The 23,153-nt window shown below is 45.9% G+C and overlaps 1 protein-coding gene across 1 annotated transcript in view; it reads right to left on the reverse strand.

Annotated features, from left to right (window-relative positions):
• LOC132385595 (probable G-protein coupled receptor 158) overlaps window positions 1–23,153 on the reverse strand; it is a 348,836-nt gene that overhangs the window by 10,551 nt on the left and 315,132 nt on the right. Inside the window, exons 10-11 of the mRNA XM_059957771.1 lie at window positions 19,143–19,289; window positions 6,600–10,080 (exon numbers count right to left, since the gene is read on the reverse strand). Of these exons, the coding sequence (XP_059813754.1) occupies window positions 6,600–10,080; window positions 19,143–19,289 (3,628 nt within the window). The remainder of the gene's footprint in view (window positions 1–6,599; window positions 10,081–19,142; window positions 19,290–23,153) is intronic.

Raw genomic sequence — 23,153 nt, forward strand, 5'->3', positions numbered from 1 at the left:
AGTTTTGCAGGGGGGCTGGGAGCCGGAGCCCCAGGTCAGGAAGGGAAGAATGGAAGGGAAGGTATTCAAAGGCCAAATTGAAAGAGTGTATATTTTAATGCCAGGGGTATTACGGGTGAAGATGATGAACTTCGGCCATGGATCAGTACACAGAACTGATAGCCACTACTGACACTTGGTTGAGCGAGGTGCAGGAACAGGTGATTAATGTACCAGGTTTTCAAAGTTTTAGAAAAGATAGAGAAGGAGGTAAAAAGTCGGTGGGGAGGGGCGGGGGGAAGGAGTTGCACTACTAATCAGGAACAGTATCACAGTTACACTCAGGGGAGACATAATGGAGAGTTCAGACACTGAATCCCTTTGGGTGGAACTCAGGAATAGGAAGGGTACAATCGCACTGATAGGATTGTATTACAACCCCCCCCCCCACCCCCCAATATCCACCAGGACATTGAGAAGCAGAAATGTAACCAGATTAAGGAAATGTGTAAAAATAATAGGGTTATTACCATGGGGGATTTTAACTTCCCTAATATAAACTGGGACCTTCTTAGTGCAAGAGGTTTAGATGGGGCAGGAATTGTTAAGTGTATCCAGGAGGGTTTCTTAAATCAATATTTGGATGATCCATCGAAAGGAGGGGCTGCACTGGACCTGGTGTTGGGTAATGAGCCTGGCCAGTTGACTGGGTGAGCAGTTTGGGAACAGCGACCACAGCTCCTTAACTTTCAGGGTAGCCATAGATAAGGGTAGGCATGGTCCTTGCAGGAGAGTCTTAAATCAGACTAGGGCAACTTACGAGGGCATTAGGCAGGAACTAAGAAGAGTTAATTGGAACACTTTTCTTTTTCAGGCAAGCCTACATTAGACGTGTGGAGGGTGTTTAAAGATCAATTGCACAGACTTTGGGAAGGGTATGTTCCTGTTAGAAGGGCGGGGATAGAAAGATTAGAAAACCTTGGGTGTCCAGAGACGGGAGAGAACATAGAATAGTACAGCACACTACAGGCCCTTCGGCCCACAATGTTGTGCCGACCCTCAAACCCTGCCTCCCATATAACCTCACACCTTAAATTCCTCCATATACCCGTCTAGTAGTCTCTTAAACTTCACTAGTGTACCTGCCTCCACCACTGACTCAGGGAGTGCATTCCACGCACCAACCACTCTCTGAGTGAAAAACCTTCCTCTAATATCCCCCTTTGAACTTCCCTCCCCTTACCTTAAAGCCATGTCCTCTTGCACTGAGCTGTGGTGCCCTGGGGAAGAGGTGCTGGCTGTCCACTCTGTCTATTCCTCTTAATATCTTGTATACCTCTATCATGTCTCCTCTCATCCTCCTTCTCTCCAGAGAGTAAAGCCCTAGCTCCCTTAATCTTTGATCATAATCCATACTCTCTAAGGCAGCATCCTGGTAAATCTCCTCTGTACCCTTTCCAATGCTTCCACATCCTTCCTATAGTGAGGCAACCAGAACTGGACACAGTACTCCAAGTGTGGCCTAACTAGAGTTATATAGAGCTGCATCATTACATCGCGTCTCTTAAACTCTATCCCTTATGAAAGCGAACACCCCATTAGCTTTCTTAACTACCCTATCTACCTGTGAGACAACTTTCAGGGATCTGTGGACATGTACCCCCCGATCCCCCTGCTCCTCCACACTACCAAGTATCCTGCTATTTACTTTGTACTCTGCCTTGGAGTTTGTCCTTCCAAAGTGTACCACCTCACACTTCTCTGGGTTGAACTCCATGAATTTAGTCAAGAAGAAAAAAGAAAAGTACGTAAAGCTTTGGAAATTAGGATCAAATGGAGCACATGAGGAGTATAAAGAAGTCAAAAAAGAACTCAGGAAGGGAATTAGGAAAGCCAGGAGGGGCCATGAAAAGTCCTTGGCAAGAGGATTAAGATGAATCCCATGGCATTCCATACATACATAGAGCAAGAGGATAACTAGGGAGAGAGTGGCACCATTCGAAGATTTACCTGGATGCGGAGAATGTGAGTTTAGTATTTAATGAGTACTTTGCTTCAGTATTTACCAAGAAAAAGGATGTGGAGGACCAGCAGATTAGTACTGAGTGTATAAATAAGTTAGGGCATTTGGACATCAAGGAGGAGGAAGTGTTAGGTCTCCTAACGAGTATTAAGGGTTGTTAACACCCCAGGGCCTGATGGGATTTACCCCAGGTGAGTGAAGGGGGCAAGAGATGAGATTGCTGGGCCCTTCACCAGAATCTTTGTGTCCTCTCCAGCCACAGGTGAGATCCTGGAGGCCCGTCCAGTGGCTAATGTTGTACCTCTATTTAAGAAGGGAACAAGGGAACTATAGACCAGTGAGTCTCACGTCAATTGTAGGGAGATTACTGGAGAAAATTCTTAGGGACAGGATATATGAGCATTTGGAAACACATGGCATAATTAGGGAGAGCCAGCATGTCTTTGTGTGGGGCAGGTTGTGCCTTATCAGGTTAATCGAGTTTTTTGACAAGGTGACGAGAGATTGATGAGGGTAGGGCAGTGAAGGTTGTCTACGTGGATTTTAGTAAGGCGTTTGACAAAGTCCCTCACAGGAGGCAAATCCAGAAGCTTCTGGTGCATGGGATCCGTGGCTAATTGGCTGTTTAGATTTAGAACTGGCTTGCGTATAGAGGACAGAGGGTAGTGGTTGAAGGGACTTACTCGAGCTGGAGGGCTGTAATTATTGGAGTTCCACAGGGATCTGTGCTGGGACCTCTGCTGTTTGTAACGTATATAAATGACCTGGATGAAAATGCAGATGGGTGGGTTAGTAAGTTTCCAGATGATACCCTGACTGGTGGAGTTGTGGATAGTGTAGAAGGTCGGCGAAGAATACAGCACAATATAGATCAGTTGCAGATCCTGGCTGAGAAATGGCAGATGAAGTTTTATCCAGGTAAATGTGAGGAGTTGCACCTCAGTAAGGCAAATGCAAGGAGACGGTGCACTATTAAGGGAAAGGTCCTAACGGTATTGCTGAGCAGAGAGATCTTGGGATCCAAGTTCACAGCTCCTTGAAAGTGGCGACACAGGTTGATAGGGTGGTTAAGAAGGGTTATGGGACGTTTGCTTTTATTAGTCGAGGCGTTGAGTTCAAAAGTCAATTGCAACTTTATAAAACTCTGGTGAGGCCTCATCCAGAGTATTGCGACAGTTCTGGTTGCCCCAGATGTTGAGGCTTTGGGGAGGGTGCAGGAGACGTTTACTTGGAAGCTGCCTGCTTTAGAGGGCACGAGCTATCATGAGAGGCTGGATAAACTGGGGTTGTTTTCTCTGGAGCGGTGCAGGCTGAGGGGAGATCTGATAGAGGTTTATAGGAGTATGAGAGGCACAGATAGAGTGGACAGAGAGTATCTGTTTCCCAGGGTTGAAATGTCTAATACCATTGAAGGTGAGAGGGGTAGGTTCAAGGGGATGTGAGGGGTAAGTTTTTCACTCAGAGTGGTGGACGCCTGGAATGCACTGCCTGGTATGGTGGTAGAGGCAAATTTATTAGCTTTTAAGAGACGCTTGGAGAGGCACAAGGGTTTAAGAAGGTGGAAGGTCATGGACATGGTGTAGGTAGGAGGGATTTGTTTTTGAGAGTTTTTGATTTGCTGTTAAGCTGCTTCGGCACAACATTGTGGGCTGAATGGCCTGTTTCTGGGCTAAACTGTTCAATGCATCTATTAACAGTGCTTTGGCGCACAGCAAATCTGGGCCAAGCAGAGGTCTAGCAAATTTAGCCAAGCCAAAGTCCCGTGTGTAGTGTTTTCCACTGAAGCAGAGCATCATGCATTGTGTCCCATAAGTCCAGATCCTGCTGCTGTTGGCGGCCTCCAGTGAGGGTCCATCACTCTCTGCCTTGTAGTTAATGTTCAGTACTGGCAACATACTCGTTTGAGTGCTTGTGTCACACAGGAAGCAGTCGGAACCTGTAGTGTTCACCAACCTCCGATGTCCTTTTGAGCTGGCACTGCCAAAGCTACATGGTGGTCACTTCTTGGAGTTCGTATTAAAGTATGCGTGGTAGAAACATAGACTCGGCCTTGTCTGGTTCAGAGCCATGGGCAGGAGTCTCCTGCGGACTCTGCTAACAGGGCCTATTGAGACAGGGAAAGGACGAGGAACTGGCTGAGTGTAGACTGTCAGCCATTTTAGCAAGCTTCCTGTTATCCTTTACGGATGTATTAGTGAGGGCTGTGCAAACTTGATCAGGTATTTGTTGCATAAAGAATTATTTAAAAATGGAATAAAGACAGTGATTGCCCAGGAAAAATTGCATGTGCTCCATTGGTACTCATGTCACCCAGGCCAGGCAAGGAGAGCAACGGTTTGGCATGCTCAGATTCAAACAGTCCAAAACTCTGTAATAGGTGAGTTTTCAGATTGACATCTTTACCACTCTGGCTACAGTGGAACTACTTAGCGATGCTATGACATGGTAAGATTTGGTATTTTCTGTGGCGATTTCTCGCAGCGCGAGCTGGGCTTCCGCCTGTGCAAACTATGTGGTAGTGCACTGCTCCCAAAACTCCAGCAGCTTCAAAGCGACTGCAGTGGTTGACCTGTCTGAGAGCATCAGGGTACCAATGTAGGATTTTGTGAATAAAACATACGTGAATCGGTTTTTTTTGTGCTTAACAAAAGCTGCACCCCTTTACTTCCATTACAAACAAACCAGAAGCAGTCACCTTACACTGATGTCATTATGTCAGACACCATCTCTTAAAGTGAACACAGTCAAAGATGGTGTGAGTAAATTATGTAGAATAGTTTCTATTATGAATAATATGTGTCATCTGTCCTATTACATTACCCTACACCATCGTGAATAACTGCACTCACCTCAACTCTGAACCGATTCCACAGCCAACAGACTCACTTTCAAAGACTCTTTACAACTCATTTCATATCATTTTTTTATTTGCAGAATTTGTCCTCTTTTGCACATTGTTTGCTTGTCAGTCTTTGTTTATGTTTAACACGCGAGATCGAGAGCAACACACACACACAAGATGCTGGAGGAATTCAGTATCTGTGGAGAGGAATGGAAAGTTGGCGTTTTGCGCCGAGACTCTTCGACAGGACTGGAAAGGAAAGGGGAAGAAGCCAGCTGTACAAGCCGGTAGGTGACAGGTGAGGGTGAAGGTATGTGGATGGAGGAGGGGTGGGGGTTAAGGGAAAAGCAGCAGGTAATAGTTGGAGAGGGTAAAGATTGATGTATAGTTTTATGTATAGTTCTGTTTTTGTAAACCCTGTTGTATTTCTTTATTTTACTGTAACTGCCTGCAAGAAAATGAATCTTAAGGTAGCATATGTGAACTGCAATAATAAATTTTACTTTGACTTTGACAAAATATGCCATCTAAAGATCATAAGACTGTAAACAATAGGAACAGAATGAGGCCATTTGGCCCATCAAGTCTGCTCAGCCATTTCATTATGGCTGATCCATTTCCCTTCAGCCCCAATCTCCTGCCTCCCCCCCCCCGTACCCTTCATGTCCTGACTAATCAAGAATCTATCAACCTCTTCTTTAAATATACCCATTGACCTGTGGCAATGAATTCCATAGATTCACCACCCTCTGGCTCAAGAAATTCCTTCTCATCTCCATTCTAGAAGGACACACCTCTATTTTGAGGCTGTGTCCTCTGGTCTTAGACTCCTCCACCATAGGAAACTTGCTCTCCACATCCACTCCATCAAGGCCTTTCACTGTTCAGTGAGATACCCCCTCATTATTCTGAATTGCAGTGAGTACATGCCCAGAGCCATATGCTCCTCAAGTGATAAGCCTTTCAATCCCAGAAAGCAGAAGTGATGCTTTTATGAAGTTATGTCAGAGAAATCTAATTTCATTTAGGGCTGCTTATCAACATCCTGTACTTCCTGTCCCTGGTGATGAAATAATTACATCACCATGGAGACCGTGGGCCAAAGGGCCTGATTCTGTCTGTGCTCTATGAGTCAAATCTGTATCATTACATTTAAGAGTGTGGAATTTCCACTTGCTTAATATTAAGGTTACAAGTAGGCTAAGCAGAATATGTTGTTACTGACAAGAATATTATCAGTAACTAAATTAAATTAATAACTAAATTCTGGGAAGAAGCAATTTATTGTGTTGCACACTATATTTACACTTGAAATCTTGTAATGAATCATTTATTTTTCCATTGAATCAGAGCATTTCACTTTGGCATCTCAATAATCTATCAAATTTCAAGGACAGCTGTCAGCCGAACCACCAACATTCTCCTTCTTATCTGTTGGGTTCCCACCTTCTCTGTTTTCAGCTTGAGTTGCTGTCACCGTCTCCACATCACAAGGGGAGGTAGAGGAGATTAGATCACCTTTAGCTTTTGTAACTCTTTGACCTCTCCCAGGTGCTGTTGTGTCTGTCTCCCAAGGACAGACCTCGGCAAGGTTAGATCCCTCCTTGTCACTCTGAGCAGCTCCTATTTCCCAAGGACAGATGACCCCAACTTTAGATGTATTACTGTCCTCTCTGTCTTTTGCATTTCCAGATGTTGTTCTAAGTTTCAGTGACAGGGCTAACCATTTGGATTGTGATGACGAATCATTTATACCTTTTGACTTCAAGGTGCCTTGTATGAGTGATCCTGGGACAGCTGCAAACACCGACTGAGACCGTCCCTTCTTCTGATTTGCATTGATTCTTGTCTCTTCTGAAACCGTGTCCCAGGGACAGATATCTGCCAGGTTAGATCCCTCAGTGGGCAATGTTTTTCCCTCTTTCCTCTCGGCATCCCACGGACAGATATTTGCAAGGTTAGATCTATTGGTGGGTAATGAAGTTTCCTTGTTCTTAGTATCTCCGGAGTCCCAGGGGCAGACATCTGAAGCTTTCGTTTTATCAGTGAGTAATGAAATTTCCTTGTATTTGGTATCTCCTGAGTCCCAGGGACAGATCTCTGTGGCTTTGAGTTTATCAATGGGCAGTGAAATATCCTTGTTCTTCGTATCTACTGTGTCCCAGGGACAGATATCTGAAGCCTTAGATTTATCAGTGGATAATAAAGTTTCCTTGTTGTTGGAATCTCCAGTATCCCAGGGACAGACCTCTGCAATTTTGGATTTGTCAGTGGGCTGTGAAGATTTCTTGTTCTTGGTATCTTCTGAGTCCCAAGGACAAATATCTGCAAGACTGGATTCATCAATGGGCTGTGGGGCATCCTTGTTCTGAGTATCTCCTGAGTCCCAGGGACAGATCTCTGTGGCTTTGGATTTATCAATGGGCAGTGGTGAATCCTTGTTCTGAGTATCTCCTGAGTCCCAGGGACAGATCTCTGTGGCTTTGGATTTATCAATGGGCAGTGGTGAATCCTTGTTCTGAGTATCTCCTGAGTCCCAGGGACAGATCTCTGTGGCTTTGGATTTATCAATGGGCAGTGGTGAATCCTTGTTCTGAGTATCTCCTGAGTCCCAGGGACAGATCTCTGTGGCTTTGGATTTATCAATGGGCAGTGGTGAATCCTTGTTCTGAGTATCTCCTGAGTCCCAGGGACAGATCTCTGTGGCTTTGGATTTATCAATGGGCTGTGGGGCATCCTTGTTCTGAGTATCTCCTGAGTCCCAGGGACAGATCTCTGTGGCTTTGGATTTATCAATGGGCAGTGGTGAATCCTTGTTCTTGGTATCTTCTACTTCCCAGGGACAGATCTCTGCAACTTTACATTTATCACTAGGCTGCGACTGGCCATCTTTGTTCTCTCTGTTCTTCACCTTGCCTGGCGACACTAGCTGTTTCAGTGACAATGTTAATCGCTTGTTCTGTTGCAATGAGCTGTTGGCATCTTTTGCACTCTGTAGAAATGATCCTGGGATTGCAGCACAAACAGATAAAGACCGTCCCTTCTTCTGTTCACCACTCATGCCCCCAGCTGATATCTCCTTCAGAAGTAAGTCCCATGGACAAATGATGGCAGAGTTTATTGATGGACCAGCACCTGAGATTTTGTTCTTTTCAACAGACAATCTCTTTTCCTGTTGTTTCTCCATATAACCTGTGTCCCAGGAACAGCTCGGCATGCCATTGGGTCTGTGAGGTTGTGAAGAAGTTTCCTTGTTCTGAGCATCCCAGGGACAGATCTCGGCAATTCTAGATTTATCAGTGGTCTGTTGGTTGACATCTTTGTTTCGCGCCTTACTTGGTAACAGCTGTCTCAGGGACAACGCCAATTGCTTACCCTGTTGCATCGAACCATTAGTGTCCTTTGCATTCAAGGCGCCTTGGAGAAGCGACCCTGACACACCAGCACCAACAGATAAAGACCGTCCCTTCTTCTGGTCCTCAGTGGGTGACGCCCCTTTCAAAATGACGTCCCATGGACAAATAACGGCAGAGCTTGTAGATGCTCGTTTTAAGAGGGTCATATATTTTTCCCGCTTGCTTCCGCTGTGCCGCTGAGTAGATTCTGAAGACATATCTTTGGGTATATCGGTTGGCTGTGTTTTGTCTTCACTGCCCTTGCTCTCCTTTTTTCGTGGACTGAACTCCATAGACGTAGCTTTACCCATTGAACCTATCGCCTCCGCCCCATTAACCCGCTCCTGGTCAGGACTGCCCTTCCCTGTCTCGCTCGCTTTGGTGGATTTTTCTCTTTTGCAGCCTCTCGTCTTTCCCGGTGTTACCAGATGTTTCAGAGACAGCCCAAATCCCTTGGGCTGCTTTAAGGAGAGGTTCATAGGCTTTGTTTTGAAGGAGCCATGCATAAGTGATTCAGGAGCCAAAGTGCAAATGGACAAAGACCGCCCCTTTCTCTGGTCCACACTTACGTCCGCCATCGAATTTGTATCCCATGGACAAATAATTGCACTATTTGTTGACGCTTGTTTTATCAGTGACATGTATTTTTCTCGCTTATTCTCGCCTGTTTTGACGTGACCTGCCTGCTCAGATTCTGTCTTATTGGTATTGAAAGGCACCTCTTCCTGTTCTGTCTTTGAAGATTTAGCCGATTTACCAAGTCTGGTTGGGGACGAGCTGGTCCCCGAACGCTTATTTGCTGGCCCCTGGGGTTCATTTCGACTTGCAGCCGCCTCTTTCACGTCCCCACCCAGAGTGCCGCCCGTGCCAGCGTGCCGAAAGCTGTGATGTTTCCTCTCCACGTCCACGGGTTTCTTTCTGCAGTCCAGCTTCCCCGAGGAGTGCGATCTGTCCACGCCGCCACTCTTGATTGTGACATAGCCGACGTGTTTGTGATACCTTGTCTCAGCAGACGGGGGCTGTAGGTTCTGGGAGTCTGCGGGGTGAGCCGGACACTTGTTGCGGCCATCTTGTAAGTGTAGTCTTGCTGTGCCTTCCGTGTGTACCTGTTGCCTGTCCCCTCTGGTCGTCTTAACTGCTTCGTCCGGCTGCGCCCTGACAGTGGGGAGCTGGAGGCAGGTTGGTGCTTGGTTGGTTGACAACTTCTTTGGAGCTCTCTCGCCGACCTGCTTTGGGTTCTCCTCGCTCTTCCTGGTGAACATTACCGCCTTTTCCTTCGCGCAGGTGACCACACTGAGAGACTTCTGCAGGGTGCCCGGCTTGGAGGGCAACGAGGGCTTGTCCACTGTTAGGTTTTGTGCACTGGCCGACTTGCACACCAGCGGCGCTGCATCCAGCGACTCCGTGTCCGACCTCTCCGAAGCCTTTTTTGCAAGTTTCTTCCTCATCAGGGAATCCAGCAGGGAAGGGTCCCTTGTGGAGGAATCTGACCTGCCAGAGTGACCATCCCGGTGGCCCCTCATGTGGTCATATGTGCTGTGGGACTTCCGTATTGAAAAGACCCGTTTGATGGAATCTTCTCTGATCTTCATGCTGGAGCTGGAGGGCTCATTAAACTTCTTCTTGTAGGAACTGCAGTGACTCCCAGTTCCAATGGATCCACCCCTCTCAGTCCTACTGCACTGCCGGCTCATTGAATCGGGAATCTCCGTGATGCGTTTGATGATGGAGCGACCTAGTCCCCTCCTCGAGCTCCTCTTCTTCTGAAGGTGTGGGTTGTTGGCAGTCATCTTCTTGGTTTTGTGTATTTCCAGTTGAGCATAAAGCTTCTTAAACTCATCCTGGAAGAAAAATAAGGAAACATTAGTGATTCCCAGAAGTTTCCGGTAGAGTTACTGAGCAGGATTGGCGTGGTTATTATAGTGGCTAGCATAACACTGTTACTATTAGACCACAAGACATAGGAGCAGAATTAGGCCATTCAGCCCATCAAGTCTGCTCCACCATTTCATCATGGCTGATCCATTTCCCTCTCAACCCCATTCTCCTGCCTTCTCCCAGATCCTTTCACACCCTGACTAATCAAGAACCTATGAACTTCTGCCTTAAATGCACCCAGTGACCTGGCCTCCACAGCCACCTGTGGCAATGAATTCCACAGATTCATCGCCTTCCGGCTGAAGAATTCCTCCTCATCTCTGCTCTAAATGGACGTCCCCTCTAACCTGAGGCCGTGCCCTCTGATGCTAGACTCACCCTCTGCAGGAAGCATGCTCTTCACATCCACTCTATCTAGGCCTTCCTCCAGGTGCACAAGTTTCCTCCCACAGTCCAAAGATGTACAGGTTAGTGAGTTGTGGACACACTATGTTTGTGCTGGAAGCATGGAAACATTTGTCCCCAAATCCTTGCTGGTTTGATTTGATACAAACACACATTTCAGAATCAGAATCAGGTTTATTATCACCGGCATGTGTTGTGAAATTTGTTCACTTTGTGGCAGCAGTACATTGCAATTGCGTCGAGCGGGCAGCGGAGTCCGTGGAAGCAGAGTCCTGGGCTTTGGCTAAGTGGGCTTCGGCGTAAGGGGACTTCGGTAAGCCTGTGTGATTGCTCGCTGAGGGGAAGAAGGTAAGGTCACTAGGTGCTTTTTAGACTTATTCTATTAATCCAGTTCAGGTATGGGGGAGACAGAGCAGTGGTGTGCTCCGTATGCAGTATGTGGGAAGTCAGGGTCAACACTGTTGTCCCTGATGACCACACCTGCAAGAGGTGCGTCCAGCTGCAGCTCCTATCAGACCGAGTTAAGGAGTTGGAGCGGGAGCTGGATGAACTACGGATCATTCGGGAGGCAGAGGCAGAGATAGATAGGAGTTATCAGGAGGTAGTCACACCAAAAAACCAAGAAGTAGGCAGATGGGTGACGGTCCAGAGAGGCAGGGGGAGCAGGCAGAGAGAGCAGAGCACCCCTGCGGCCATTCCCATTAACAATAAGTATACCGTACTGGATACTGTTGATGGGGATGACCTACCAGGAATGAGTTGTAGATTTTGTGGGGCAGATCGGGAGTCTCGGATGCTATGTTGCCTCCCTGGTGCCAGGGTCCGGGACATCTCAGATCGGGTGCAGGCTATTCTTGAGAATGAGGGCATGAACCCAGATGTAGTGGTCCATGTAGGGACTAATGATGTAGGTAAGGTGAGTGAGGGGGTCCTGCTTAGAGAGTTCAGGGAGTTAGGAGTGAAGCTGAAAGGCAGGACCTCCAGGGTGACAATCTCGGGATTGCTACCTGTGCCACGTGCGAGTGAGGCGAAGAATAGAATGATTATGCACATTAATACGAGGCTGAGAGCATGGTGCAGGAAGGAAGGGTTCAGGTTTTTGGATAATTGGTCTTTGTTCCAGGGACATTGGGATCTGTTTCGAAGGGACGGTCTATATCTGAACCGGAGGGGTAATAACATTCTTGCAGGAGTATTTGCCAGTGCTGCTCGGGGGGGTTTAAACTAGATGTGCAGGGGGCAGGGATCCAGATCCAGAGGGTTGGTCAGAAGGTGCATGGGGTTAAATGTGTACAAGGTTTGGGTGATCTTGAGAAGGTCATCAAAATTCAGGGTGCAATTTGCCCGATGGAAGTTCAAGGAGCTGGGTTAGGTACAGTAGACAGTGTTTTAAGCAAAGAGAGGAGGAATGGGCTAAGAATTCTATACTTGAATGCGCGTAGTGTCAGAAATAAGACAGATGAGCTTGAAGCTCAGATGAAAATGGGGAACTACGATATTGTTGGGATAACGGAGACATGGCTGCAAGGGGATCAGGCCTGGGAATTGAGTGTACCAGGGTATACGTGCTATCGTAGAGACAGAAATATGGGAAGAGGGGGTGGGGTGGCCCTGTTGGTGAGGAATGAGATTCAGTCCTTAGCAAGAGGTGACTTGGGAACAGGGGAAGTGGAGTCTGTGTGGATTGAGCTGAGGAACAGTAAGGGTAAAAAGACCCTAATGGGTGTTGTGTACAGGCCCCCAAACAGTAGCGTGGATATTGGGTACAAGTTGATTAGGGAGTTAACATTGGCATGTGCTAAAGGTAATGCAGTCATTATGGGAGATTTCAACATGCAGGTGGGCTGGGAGAATCAGGTAGGTGCTGGACCCCAGGATAGGGAGTTTGTGGAGTGTCTAAGGGATGTATTTTTGGAACAGCTTGTGCTTGAGCCAACCAGGAACGAGGCTATTTTGGACTTGGTGATGTGTAATGAACAGGACTTGATAAGTGATCTTGAAGTAAAGGAGCCATTAGGAAGTAGTGATCATAACATGATAAGTTTTTATCTACAATTTGAGAGGGATAGGGGCAGATCAGAGGTGTCAGTGTTGCAATTAAATAAAGGAGACTACGGAGCCATGAGGGAAGAGCTGGCCAAAGTTAAATGGGCGGATGCCCTGGCAGGAAAGACAGTGGATCAGCAGTGGCAGATATTCTTGGGCATAATACAAAAGATGCAAATGCAGTTCATTCCAATGAGAAGGAAGGATTCAAAGAGGGGGAAGGGGCCACAGTGGTTGACAAAGGAAGTCAGAGATTGTATAGCATTAAAGAAAAAGAAGTATGACAGGGCTAAGATGAGTGGGAATACAGATGATTGGGAAAGTTTTAAGGAACAGCAGATCTTAACTAAAAAAGCAATACGGAGAGAAAAAATCAGGTATGAGCTCAGTCTAGCCAGGAATATAAAAGGGGATAGCAAAAGCTTTTTTAGCTATGTGAAGAGAAAGAAGATAGTTAAGAACAATGTTGGCCCCTTGAAGAATGAATTGGGAGAAATTGTTATGGGAAACAGGGAAATGGCAACAGAATTTAATGCGTACTTTAGATCTGTCTTCACCAGGGAGGACACAAGCAATCTCCCAGATGTATGGATGGGCCAGGGTCATAAGATATCAGAGGAATTGAGACAGATTGACATTAGGAAAGAAACTGTGATGAGTAGACTGGTAGGACTGAAGGCTAATAAATCCCCGGGTCCAGATGGTCTGCATCCGAGGGTTCTAAAAGAGGTGGCTCAGGAAATTGCGGATGCATTGGTAATCATTTTCCACTGTTCCTTAGATTCAGGATCAGCTCCTGAAGATTGGAGAGTGGCTAATGTTGTCCCACTTTTCAAGAAGGGAGGGAAGGAGAAAACAGAGAACTATCGCCCTGTTAGCCTAACGTCAGTCGTGGGGAAGATGCTTGAGTCCATTATTAAGGACGAAATAGTGGCACATCTAGATGGCAGAAATAGGATTAGGCTGAGCCAGCATGGATTTACCAAGGGCAAATCATGCTTGACTAATCTGTTGGAGTTTTTTGAGGGTGTAACAAGGATGTTAGACGAGGGTAAGCCAGTAGATGTTGTGTACCTAGATTTTCAGAAGGCATTCGATAAGGTGCCACATAGGAGATTGGTGAGTAAAATCAGAGCTCATGGCATTGGGGGCAGGGTTTCAACATGGATAGAAAACTGGTTGGCAGATAGAAAGCAAAGGGTAGCAGTGAATGGGTGTTTCTCAGACTGGCTGGAGGTGACTAGTGGGGTACCACAGGGCTCTGTATTGGGACCACAGCTCTTTACGATTTATGCCAATGATTTAGATGAGGGCATTGAAAACTATATCAGCAAATTTGCTGACGATACTAAACTGGGTGGCAGTGTGACATGCGAAGAGGACGTTAGGAGAATACAGGGAGACTTGGATAGGCTGAGTGAGTGGGCAGATACTTGGCAGATGTCATTCAATGTGAATAATTGTGAAGTTATCCACTTTGGAAGCAGGAACAAGAGGGCAGAGTATTGTCTGAACGGTGTCGAGTTAGGTAAGGGAGAAATGCAAAGAGACCTAGGAGTCCTAGTTTACCAGTCAATGAAGGTGAATGAGCAAGTGCAACAGGCAGTGAAGAGGGCAAATGGAATGTTGGCCTTTGTTACAAGGGGAATTGAGTACAAAAGCAAGGATGTCCTTTTGCATTTGTACAGGGCCCTGGTGAGACCACACCTGGAGTATTGTGTGCAGTTTTGGTCTCCAGGTTTAAGGAAGGACATTCTGGCAATTGAGGAAGTGCAGCGTAGATTCACTAGGTTGATTCCTGGGATGACAGGGCTGTCTTACGCAGAGAGATTGGAGAGATTGGGCTTGTACACGCTGGAATTGAGGAGATTGAGAGGGGATCTGATTGAAACGTTTAAGATAATTAAAGGATTTGATAGGATTGAGGCAGGAAATATGTTCCAGATGTTGGGAGAGTCCAGTACCAGAGGGCATGGATTGAGAATAAGAGGTCAGTTATTTAAAACAGAGTTGAGGAAGAGCTTCTTCTCCCAGAGAGTTGTAGAGGTGTGGAATGCACTGCCTCAGAAGACGGTGGAGGCCAATTCTCTGGATGCTTTCAAGAAGGATCTGGATAGATATCTGATGGATAGGGGAATCAAGGGATATGGGGACAAGGCAGGGACTGGGTATTGATAGTGAATGATCAGCCATGATCTCAGAATGGCGGTGCAGACTCGAGGGGCCGAATGGTCTACTTCTGCACCTATTGTCTATTGTCTACACAATAATATAGAAAAAAACTGAATTATAATAAGCATATAAATATTAAATAGTTAAACTAAATAAATAATGCAAAAATAAAAATAAAAATGTAGTGAGGTAGTGTTCAGGGGTTCAATGTCCATTTAGGAATTAGATGGCAGAGGGGAAGAAGCTGTTCTTGAATTGTTGAGTGTGTGTCTTCAGGCTCCTGTACCTCCTCCCTGATGGTAACAGTGAGAAGAGGGCATGTCCTGGGTGATGGGGGCTCTTACTGATGAATGCTGCCTGTTTGAGGAATTGCTCTTTGAAGATATCTTGGGTACTATGGAGGCTGGTGCCCAGGAAGGAGCTGATTAAGTTTAGAGCTCTTTGCAGCTTATTTTGATCCTGTGCAATAGCATCCCCCCCCCTCCCGCCACCCCATACCAGATGGTGGTGCAGCCAATTAGAATGCTCTCCATGGTAGATCTGTAGAAACTTGCGAATGTCTTTGGTGACATGCCAAGTCTCTTCAAACTCCTTATCTAAGTTAGTCCTATCTGCCTGCCTCTGGCCCATATCCCTTCTAATCTTTCCTATTCATCCACCTGTTCAAGTGTCCTCTAAATATTGATATTATACCTGCCTCTGGTGATTCATTCCATAAACCAACCTACCTTTGCAAGAAGAAGTTGCCCCTAAAGATTAAAGATTAGCTTTACCTTTCTAAATGTCTTAATTGTTGTAATTGTATCTGGCTCTACCAGTTCCTGTGGTAGCTCGTTCCATGTACTCCTCTGTGCAAAAAACTTGCCCCTCAGGCACCCGTTGAATCTTTCTTCTCTCTCATTCTAAACCTATGGCCAAGTAATGGAGGATACGATGATGGCGTTTGATGAAATTAGGGAAGAGGTCCAAAAGCAGAACAAACCTGTGCCCTGGAGCCATTAGCCTGATCGGTATTGGTATTGGCACTGGATGTGGGGTGGAAATACAGTATGTTTCTACCAAAGGAGGTGTAAGGTGCTCCTTCCCTCCGCTAGCCTGCAGGTCACCTCTGGGCAAGGTGTAGCACCGACTTAGCCCCCCCGCCCCCGCCAATCAGGGAGTAGGTGGTGGACGGTCGTACGAGCAACCAGTGCAGATCACGAGTCCTGGTTATGTGACCACTGACGCCAGGCAGACAATCTTTGAAGAGTATTGATAATGGCTGGGGTTACCCATCTTGTAAAGACACTGCCCAGAAGGCAATGGCAAACCACTTCTGTAGAAAAATTTGCCAAGGACAATCACGGTCATGGAAAGACCAAGATCACCCACATCATACGACACAGCACAAAATGATGATGTCATATGACATGGCGCACAATGATGATGATAATTGGTTTATTATTGTCAGACACATCAACCTACATAGAAAAGCTTGCCTTGCGTACTGTTCATACAGATCAACCATTACACAGAGCATCGAGCTCGAATAAGGTAAAACAATAACAATGCAGAATGACATGTAAAAGCTACCAAAAGAGTGCAATGTGGGTAAATGATAAAGTTCAAGATCAAAACGAGGTAGATTATGGGGCCAAGAGTCTATCTTATCGTACAAGAGTCTGATAACAGTGGCTCAAAGCTGTCCTTGAGCCTGGTGGTACGTGCTTTCAGGCTTTTGTGTCTTCTGCCCGATGGGAGGCAGGAGAAGAGAGAATATTGGGGTGGGTGAGGTCTTTGATTACACTGCCTGCTTTACCGAGGCAGCGAGACGTGTAGACCGACTCCACAGAGGGAAGGCTGGTTCCTGTGATGTACTGAGCTGTGACTACAACCTTCTGCAGTTTCTTGTGGTCACGTGCAGAGAAGTTGCCATACCAAGGTGTGGTGCATCCAGATAGGAGGCGTTCTGTGGTGCTGCAATAAAAATTGCTGATGGTCAAATTTCTTCAGCATCCTGGGGAAGTAGAGGTGTTGGTGAGCTTTCTTCACCGTGACATCAACGTGGCTGGACAGGAATGTGGCTGTAATTTCCACATTTGAGCCCAATACGACAACCACCAGTTACTAAATAAGTGAATCACCCTCTTAGGAACCTTCACTTAAGGGAATGTGAGAGATTTTCAAAGGCTCATAAGGGCAAGAATGGAGCTAAATCATTGGGGTTGATCTCACTTTGTACACAGGTTTTGAAACTACTGTCTATAAATGACAGAAGGTTGATAATGGTGTGAGTTTATGTTGGTAAACAATAAATTTCACAATCAGTGATAATAAACCTGATTCTGGTATTCCTTTAATGGAGAATGCCTGTGTGTGACTGATACACGGTCCTTGACAGATCGGGGTCAGGGTCCAGTGACGTGGAGTGCAAGATGACTGGGGACCCTTCACTGCTGCAGCTTCCTCCACATTCACTGTCATTGTCATCATCCTCCGGCAGCTTCACTGCTGAGGTGTTGATTGGACGGCTCTTCGTCTGGAACCTCCCCCTTGACCTTACACCATTGGTGACCCTGCCAGGAGCTGAACTCCAGACGGCATCGCTCTCGGGATCTCAGGAACTCCCGATCATCTCCGCCACGACAAGGTGACGATGCTTGGAGAAGTGAAATAGTCATGTAGATAAGTTTTTTGAACTATCAAATCTAATTTCCACTGATGCAATGCTTGCTACATGAGAGTTCTTAGAGTCATAGATGTACACAGCACTGCAACAGGCCAGTCGGCTTCATGTCCAATGTTCTTAAAGCTGGTGTCAGGGCTGAGGTGTATCTGAGAAGATTTTTGTTTATCAAGGAAACGTAGACAATGTTGGAAACATACAGGAGCCTGAAGACACACACTCGACATTTTAGGAACAGCTTCTTCCCCTCTGCCATCAGATTTCTGAATGGTCCATGAACCCATGTACATTACTTCACTATCTTTGCTCTCAATTTGCACTACTTATTTAACTTTTTAAATGTATATTTTATTGTAACTTATAGTATATTTTATGCATTGCTCTGTAATGTTGTCACAAAATAACAAATTTCACAACATATGTCAGTGATAATAAACCCGATTCTCATTCTCATTCTGACTTGTAGGGAAGTCTAGAATTGGCACTGATAATTTTCCCCTTTGTCTTTCAACAGAGACTGGGTTAAGAGGTGTTTTGACAATTTGCTGCAGTACATTTTGAAGACAGATCCCAAATTATCTTCACAATCACCAACCTTCCAGTTAATGTCCTTACTTAATAACTGATAATTAATTAAATGGCTTCTGGAATGAAGAGATAACCTTGTTATCACATCTGAAATGTCCCAAGGTCAAATGCCTCTCTCCCTCTCTATTTCTTTAATATTGCTTAATGGGACATGATATAACACAAAAACATAGGAGCAGAGTTAGGCCATCTGGCCCATCAAGTCTGCTCCGCCATTCCAGCACGGCTGATTTATTATCCCAACCTACCCTATTCTCCAGCCTTCTCCCTGTAATGTTTGATACTCTTACTAATCAAGAAACTATCAATCTCCACTTTAAATATACTCAATGACTTGGCCTCCACAGCTGCCTGTGGCAATTAATTCCACAGATTCACCACCACTTAGCTAAAGAAATTTCTCCTCATCTCTGTTCTAAAGGGACGTCCCTTGGGTGCAGAGGTAGAAGAGCATCTAATCTATCGTTCCAACAATTAAACCCTTGCACAAGCTAAGCAGCATTATTGACAAGGTCTCATTTGGAACTGCAGGCTTCCAGGGACTGGCTGACAAGTAGATATTTTCCATTAGTTCCCCACTGCCAGCCGAGCTAACCTGTGTACTTTGTACAGTTGAAGATTAAGCAGAAATTGAAGACAGGAGCAGAATTAGGCCATTTGCCTCATTGGGTCTGCTCCATCATTCAATCATGGCTCCCAACCCCATTCTTCTGCCTCAGCTTCCTGTAACCTTTGACATCCTGTAGTGAAGAACCTATCAACCTCTGCTTCAAATGACTTGGCTTCCACAGCAAACAGTGGGAATGGATTTCACAGATTCACCACCCCCTGGCTAAAGAAATTCCTATTCATCCCTGTTTTAAATGGACAGCCCTCTATTCGAACATTGTAATCTTTGAGAAAATGAATCTCAAGGTCATATTATATATATATATATATATATATATACATTGATAATAAATGTACTTTGAACTTGAACTTAGTCCTAATCTTACCCCACTCCAGGAAACATCTTCTCTATCTAGGCCTTTCAATATTCGGTAAGCTTCAATGAGATCCCTCCTCATTCTTCGAAACTCCAAGTACAGGCCCAGAACCATCAAGCACTTCTCACATGTTAACCCTAGTTGAGGGTTTCCACCTACTCACCCTGATGTCCTCTGGCTCCAGGCTATGCTCACTCCAGGCAGATGTGATGCTGCTGTTGAGGTAGGAACCAGAGCATCGCATGTCCAGTTCATCCTCGTACACCTCGGCCACAACGTCCTCCCTCAGAGGCAGTCCCAAGTGGAGGAACTGCAAGCAGAAATCCAGATCAGTTGAGACACACGAGACCGCAGACGCTAGAATGTGGAACAACAATCTGCTGGAGGAACTTGGTGAGTGGTGGAGCACCATAGAACATAGAACAGTACAGCACAGCACAGGCTCTTTGGCTCACAATGTTGTGCCGACCCTTAAGCCTACTCAAAGATCACAGTGAGCGGTAGGGCACTGAAGAGCGTGGTAGAACAAAGGGATTTGCGAGTATAGGTTCATATTTCACTGAAAGTGGTATTACAGGTAAAAAAACTTTTGACACATTGGCCTTCATAAATCAAAGTTCTGCTTACAGGACATGGGATGTTATGTTGAAGTTGTATAAGACATTGTTGAGGCCCAGTTTGGAGTATTGTGTGCAGTTTTGGTCACCTACCTACAGGAAAGTTTGAAAGAGTACAGAGGAAATTTACTAGGATGCTGCCGGGATTGGGGGAACTGAGTTAGAAGGAAAGATTGAACTTTATTCCCTAGAATTTAGAAGATTGATGGGAAATCCAAGAGAGCTTTATAAAATTATGAATGGTATAGATAGGCAAGCAGGCTTTTTCCACTGAGGTTGGGTGGGACTACAACTGGAGATCATGGGTTAAGGGTGAAAGGTAAAATTTTTATGGGGAACATGAGAGGAAGCTTCTTCACTCAGAGGGTGGTGAGAGTGAGGAATGAGCTGCCAGCAGAAGTGGTGGATATGATTTCAATTTCAACATTTAACAAAAGTTTGGATAGGTACATGGATGAGAGGGGTATGGAGGGCTCTGGTCCAGGCACAGGTTGATGGGAATAGACAGCTAAAATGGTTCGGCATGGACTGGATGGGCCACAGGGCCTGTTTCTGTGCTGCAGTTTCCTATGACTCTATGATTATCAATCTAACCCTTCCCCCTTACATAGCACTCCATTTTTCAATCGTCCAGGATTGAAATGTCCCTAGTGTATCTGCTTCCACCACTGACCCTGACAGGGCATTCCACATACTCACTTCTCTCTGTGTAAAAAAAACTTACTGCTGACATTACCCTCCTTATATTTTTCTCCAATCACTTTATAATTATGCCCCCTTGTATAAGCCAATTCCACCCTGGGAAAAAGTCTCTGGCTAACCACTCAATTTATGCTTCTATCAAGTCACCACGTCGTTCTTTCCTCCAAAGAGAAAAGCCCTAACTCACTCAACCTACCTTTATAAGACATACTGAAGCCATCATCATCATTGTATGCCATGTTGTATGACATGGGTGATCTTGGTCTTTCCATGACCGTGATTGTTCTTGGCAAATTTTTCTGCAGAAGTGGTTTGCCATTGCCTTCTGGGGCAGTGTCTTTATAAGACAGGTGACCCCAGCCATTATCGCTACGCTTTCAAGATCTGACCACAGGTGCAAAGAAGCTGCTGCCAACACCTTTGATACAACATTGATTTGTAGAGGAACGATTCAAAGTCACTATGTGAAGAAGATTCCTTGCAATTGCTTCCATATTCACTAGTCCTGTGTGATCTGTCTGAGCAAAATCCTTCAGGTAAAATCAGTAAATATTACCACCCTAAGACTCCCACTTGAGTATCAGTTCCACCCTGGGAAAAAGGCTCTGGCTACCACTCAAATGAGTCACTTGGGTGGTGGGGTGGAGATATGTCTCTACCAAAGGAGGTGTCGGGTGCTCCTTCCCTCCGCTAGCCTGCAGGTCACCCTCGGACAAGGTGTAGCACCTGCTTATCCCCCCCCCCCCCCCACAGATCAGGGTCAGGTGAACCCATGGGAGCAGGTGGTGGATGGTCGTATGAGCAGCCGGGGCAGATCACAAGTCCTGGTTATGCGACCACTGATGCCAGGCAGACAATCTCTGAAGAGTATTGATAATGGCTGGGGTCACCCATCTTGTAAAGACACTGCACTGAAGAAGGCGATGGCAAACCACTTCTGTAGAAAAATTTGTCAAGAATAATCATGGTCATGAAAAGACCACGATCGCCTGCATCATTCGACACGGCACATAACAAACAAACGCACATTGAAACAGTGAATAGCATTGTTTGCATCAATGACCAACACGGTCTGAGGATGTGCTGGGGGCAGCCACGCTTCTGGCCCCAATACAGTATGCCCACAAATCACTAACCCTAACTCGTACATCCTTAGACTGTGGGAGGAAACCCACGTGGCCAAGGGAAAGAAAGTACAAACTCCATACATCAGCGGTGGGAGTGGAATCCCGATTCTTACAGCTGGTGTTGGAATAGCGTTGTGCTAACCATGGCCCCTCATGACTTTATACAGCCCTGTAAGATCACCCTTCATTCTCCTACGCGCCAATGCAACAAAGTCCCGACTGCTCAATCTCGCACCATCACTGGAGCTGAAGCTTCTGGAATAAATCCTGAACCCACATCCCATGAAAAAAGAGCAGTTTCTAAAGGCTTGGAAAGTTTGGGGAGAGCCGAGTGTGGAGTATGGTTATAGTTCCAACCATTAACTTAGACAGTCAGTCTTCCTTTTTGGTACAGCTTATCCCTCTGCAACCTGCTAGCACAGTGGCAATGCAACGTCTTACAGTGCAGGCAGTCGGGATCTGTCTGGAAGGAGTTTGTACGTTCTCCCCGTGACCACGTGGGTGTCCTATGGGCGCTCTGCTTTCCTCTCACAGTCCAAAGACGTACATGTTAGGGTTAGTAAGCTGTGTTGGTGCCGGAAGCGTGGTGACACTTCCACAGCGCTTCCTCGGACTGTGCTGGTCGTTGGTGCATCTCACTGTGACAAATGAAGCTGATCTTTCTGAATATGATTGGCTCCCTCTGATGTTACAGCTTGAAATTTATTTTATGTCTGCAGATTGAGCCTTCAGATAAAGTAGGTGGGAACAGGGAGTATTGGCGAATTAAACCCCCTTTACTTGTACAAGTGACAGATAATGCTAATCTTTAAACAGATCTTTAAATTCTTTACTGGAATTCACAGACCACAGTATGAAAGAGAGGTTAATTTTCACTGTCTGGGCCTGGGAAATAAGCTGCAAACATATAAGCTTCCAATTCTGGAGGCCGTCTCAGTTTTCACTGTGTTAGTTCAACAAGCAGGCCAGCAATATGTTCCACTCCATCATATTACCATTCAGCAAGGCAGAACTGAATGCTTATCCTCATATCTTTGTTCTCAGAAATAAGAGCATAGAACATTACAGCACTCTACAGACCCTTCAGCCCACAATGTTATGCCATCCTTCTAACCTACTCCAAGATCAATCTAACCCTTCCCTCCCACATGGCCCTCCATTTTTCTATCAGTCATGTGCCTAACTCTGCCAAGTATGGTCCCAAGCCCGGAGTGTTGGACATGGGGCCAGCAACCCCATCTCATAAAAAACAGAGCTACAGAAGCACTAACAGAAGCTCCAAAGACCTCATCCCTGGGAGAGGAGGCATCTCCATCCAGAGGACGTATGAAGTCGTGTAGTGAAGGCGCAAGCCACAGGGCTGATCTCCCTTCTGTCGGCCCAAGACAGAGCTGTTGTCGCTGGCCTTTGACCCAGTGGGGTGATGGGCTTAAGAAGGATGTGCCTATCTTAGAGTCTCTTAAATTTCCCTAATGAATCTGTCTGTAACTCTGCCCCAGTAGCACGTACCACGTATCCACTACTCAGTAAAAATACTTCCCTCCAAACACTTTCAAATTATGCCTCATTTCCGCCCTATGAGAATAATCTCTTATTGTCCATGCAACCTATGCCTCTTATCATCTTGTACACCTCCCTCAAGTCACGTCTCGTCCTCCTTTGCTCCAAAGAGAGAAGTCCGAGCTCACTCAACATAAAACACAGGAAGTACAGCACAGTACAGGCCCT

Source organism: Hypanus sabinus, assembly GCF_030144855.1.
Source record: "Hypanus sabinus isolate sHypSab1 chromosome X1 unlocalized genomic scaffold, sHypSab1.hap1 SUPER_X1_unloc_13, whole genome shotgun sequence".
Classification (NCBI taxonomy): domain Eukaryota; kingdom Metazoa; phylum Chordata; class Chondrichthyes; order Myliobatiformes; family Dasyatidae; genus Hypanus; species Hypanus sabinus.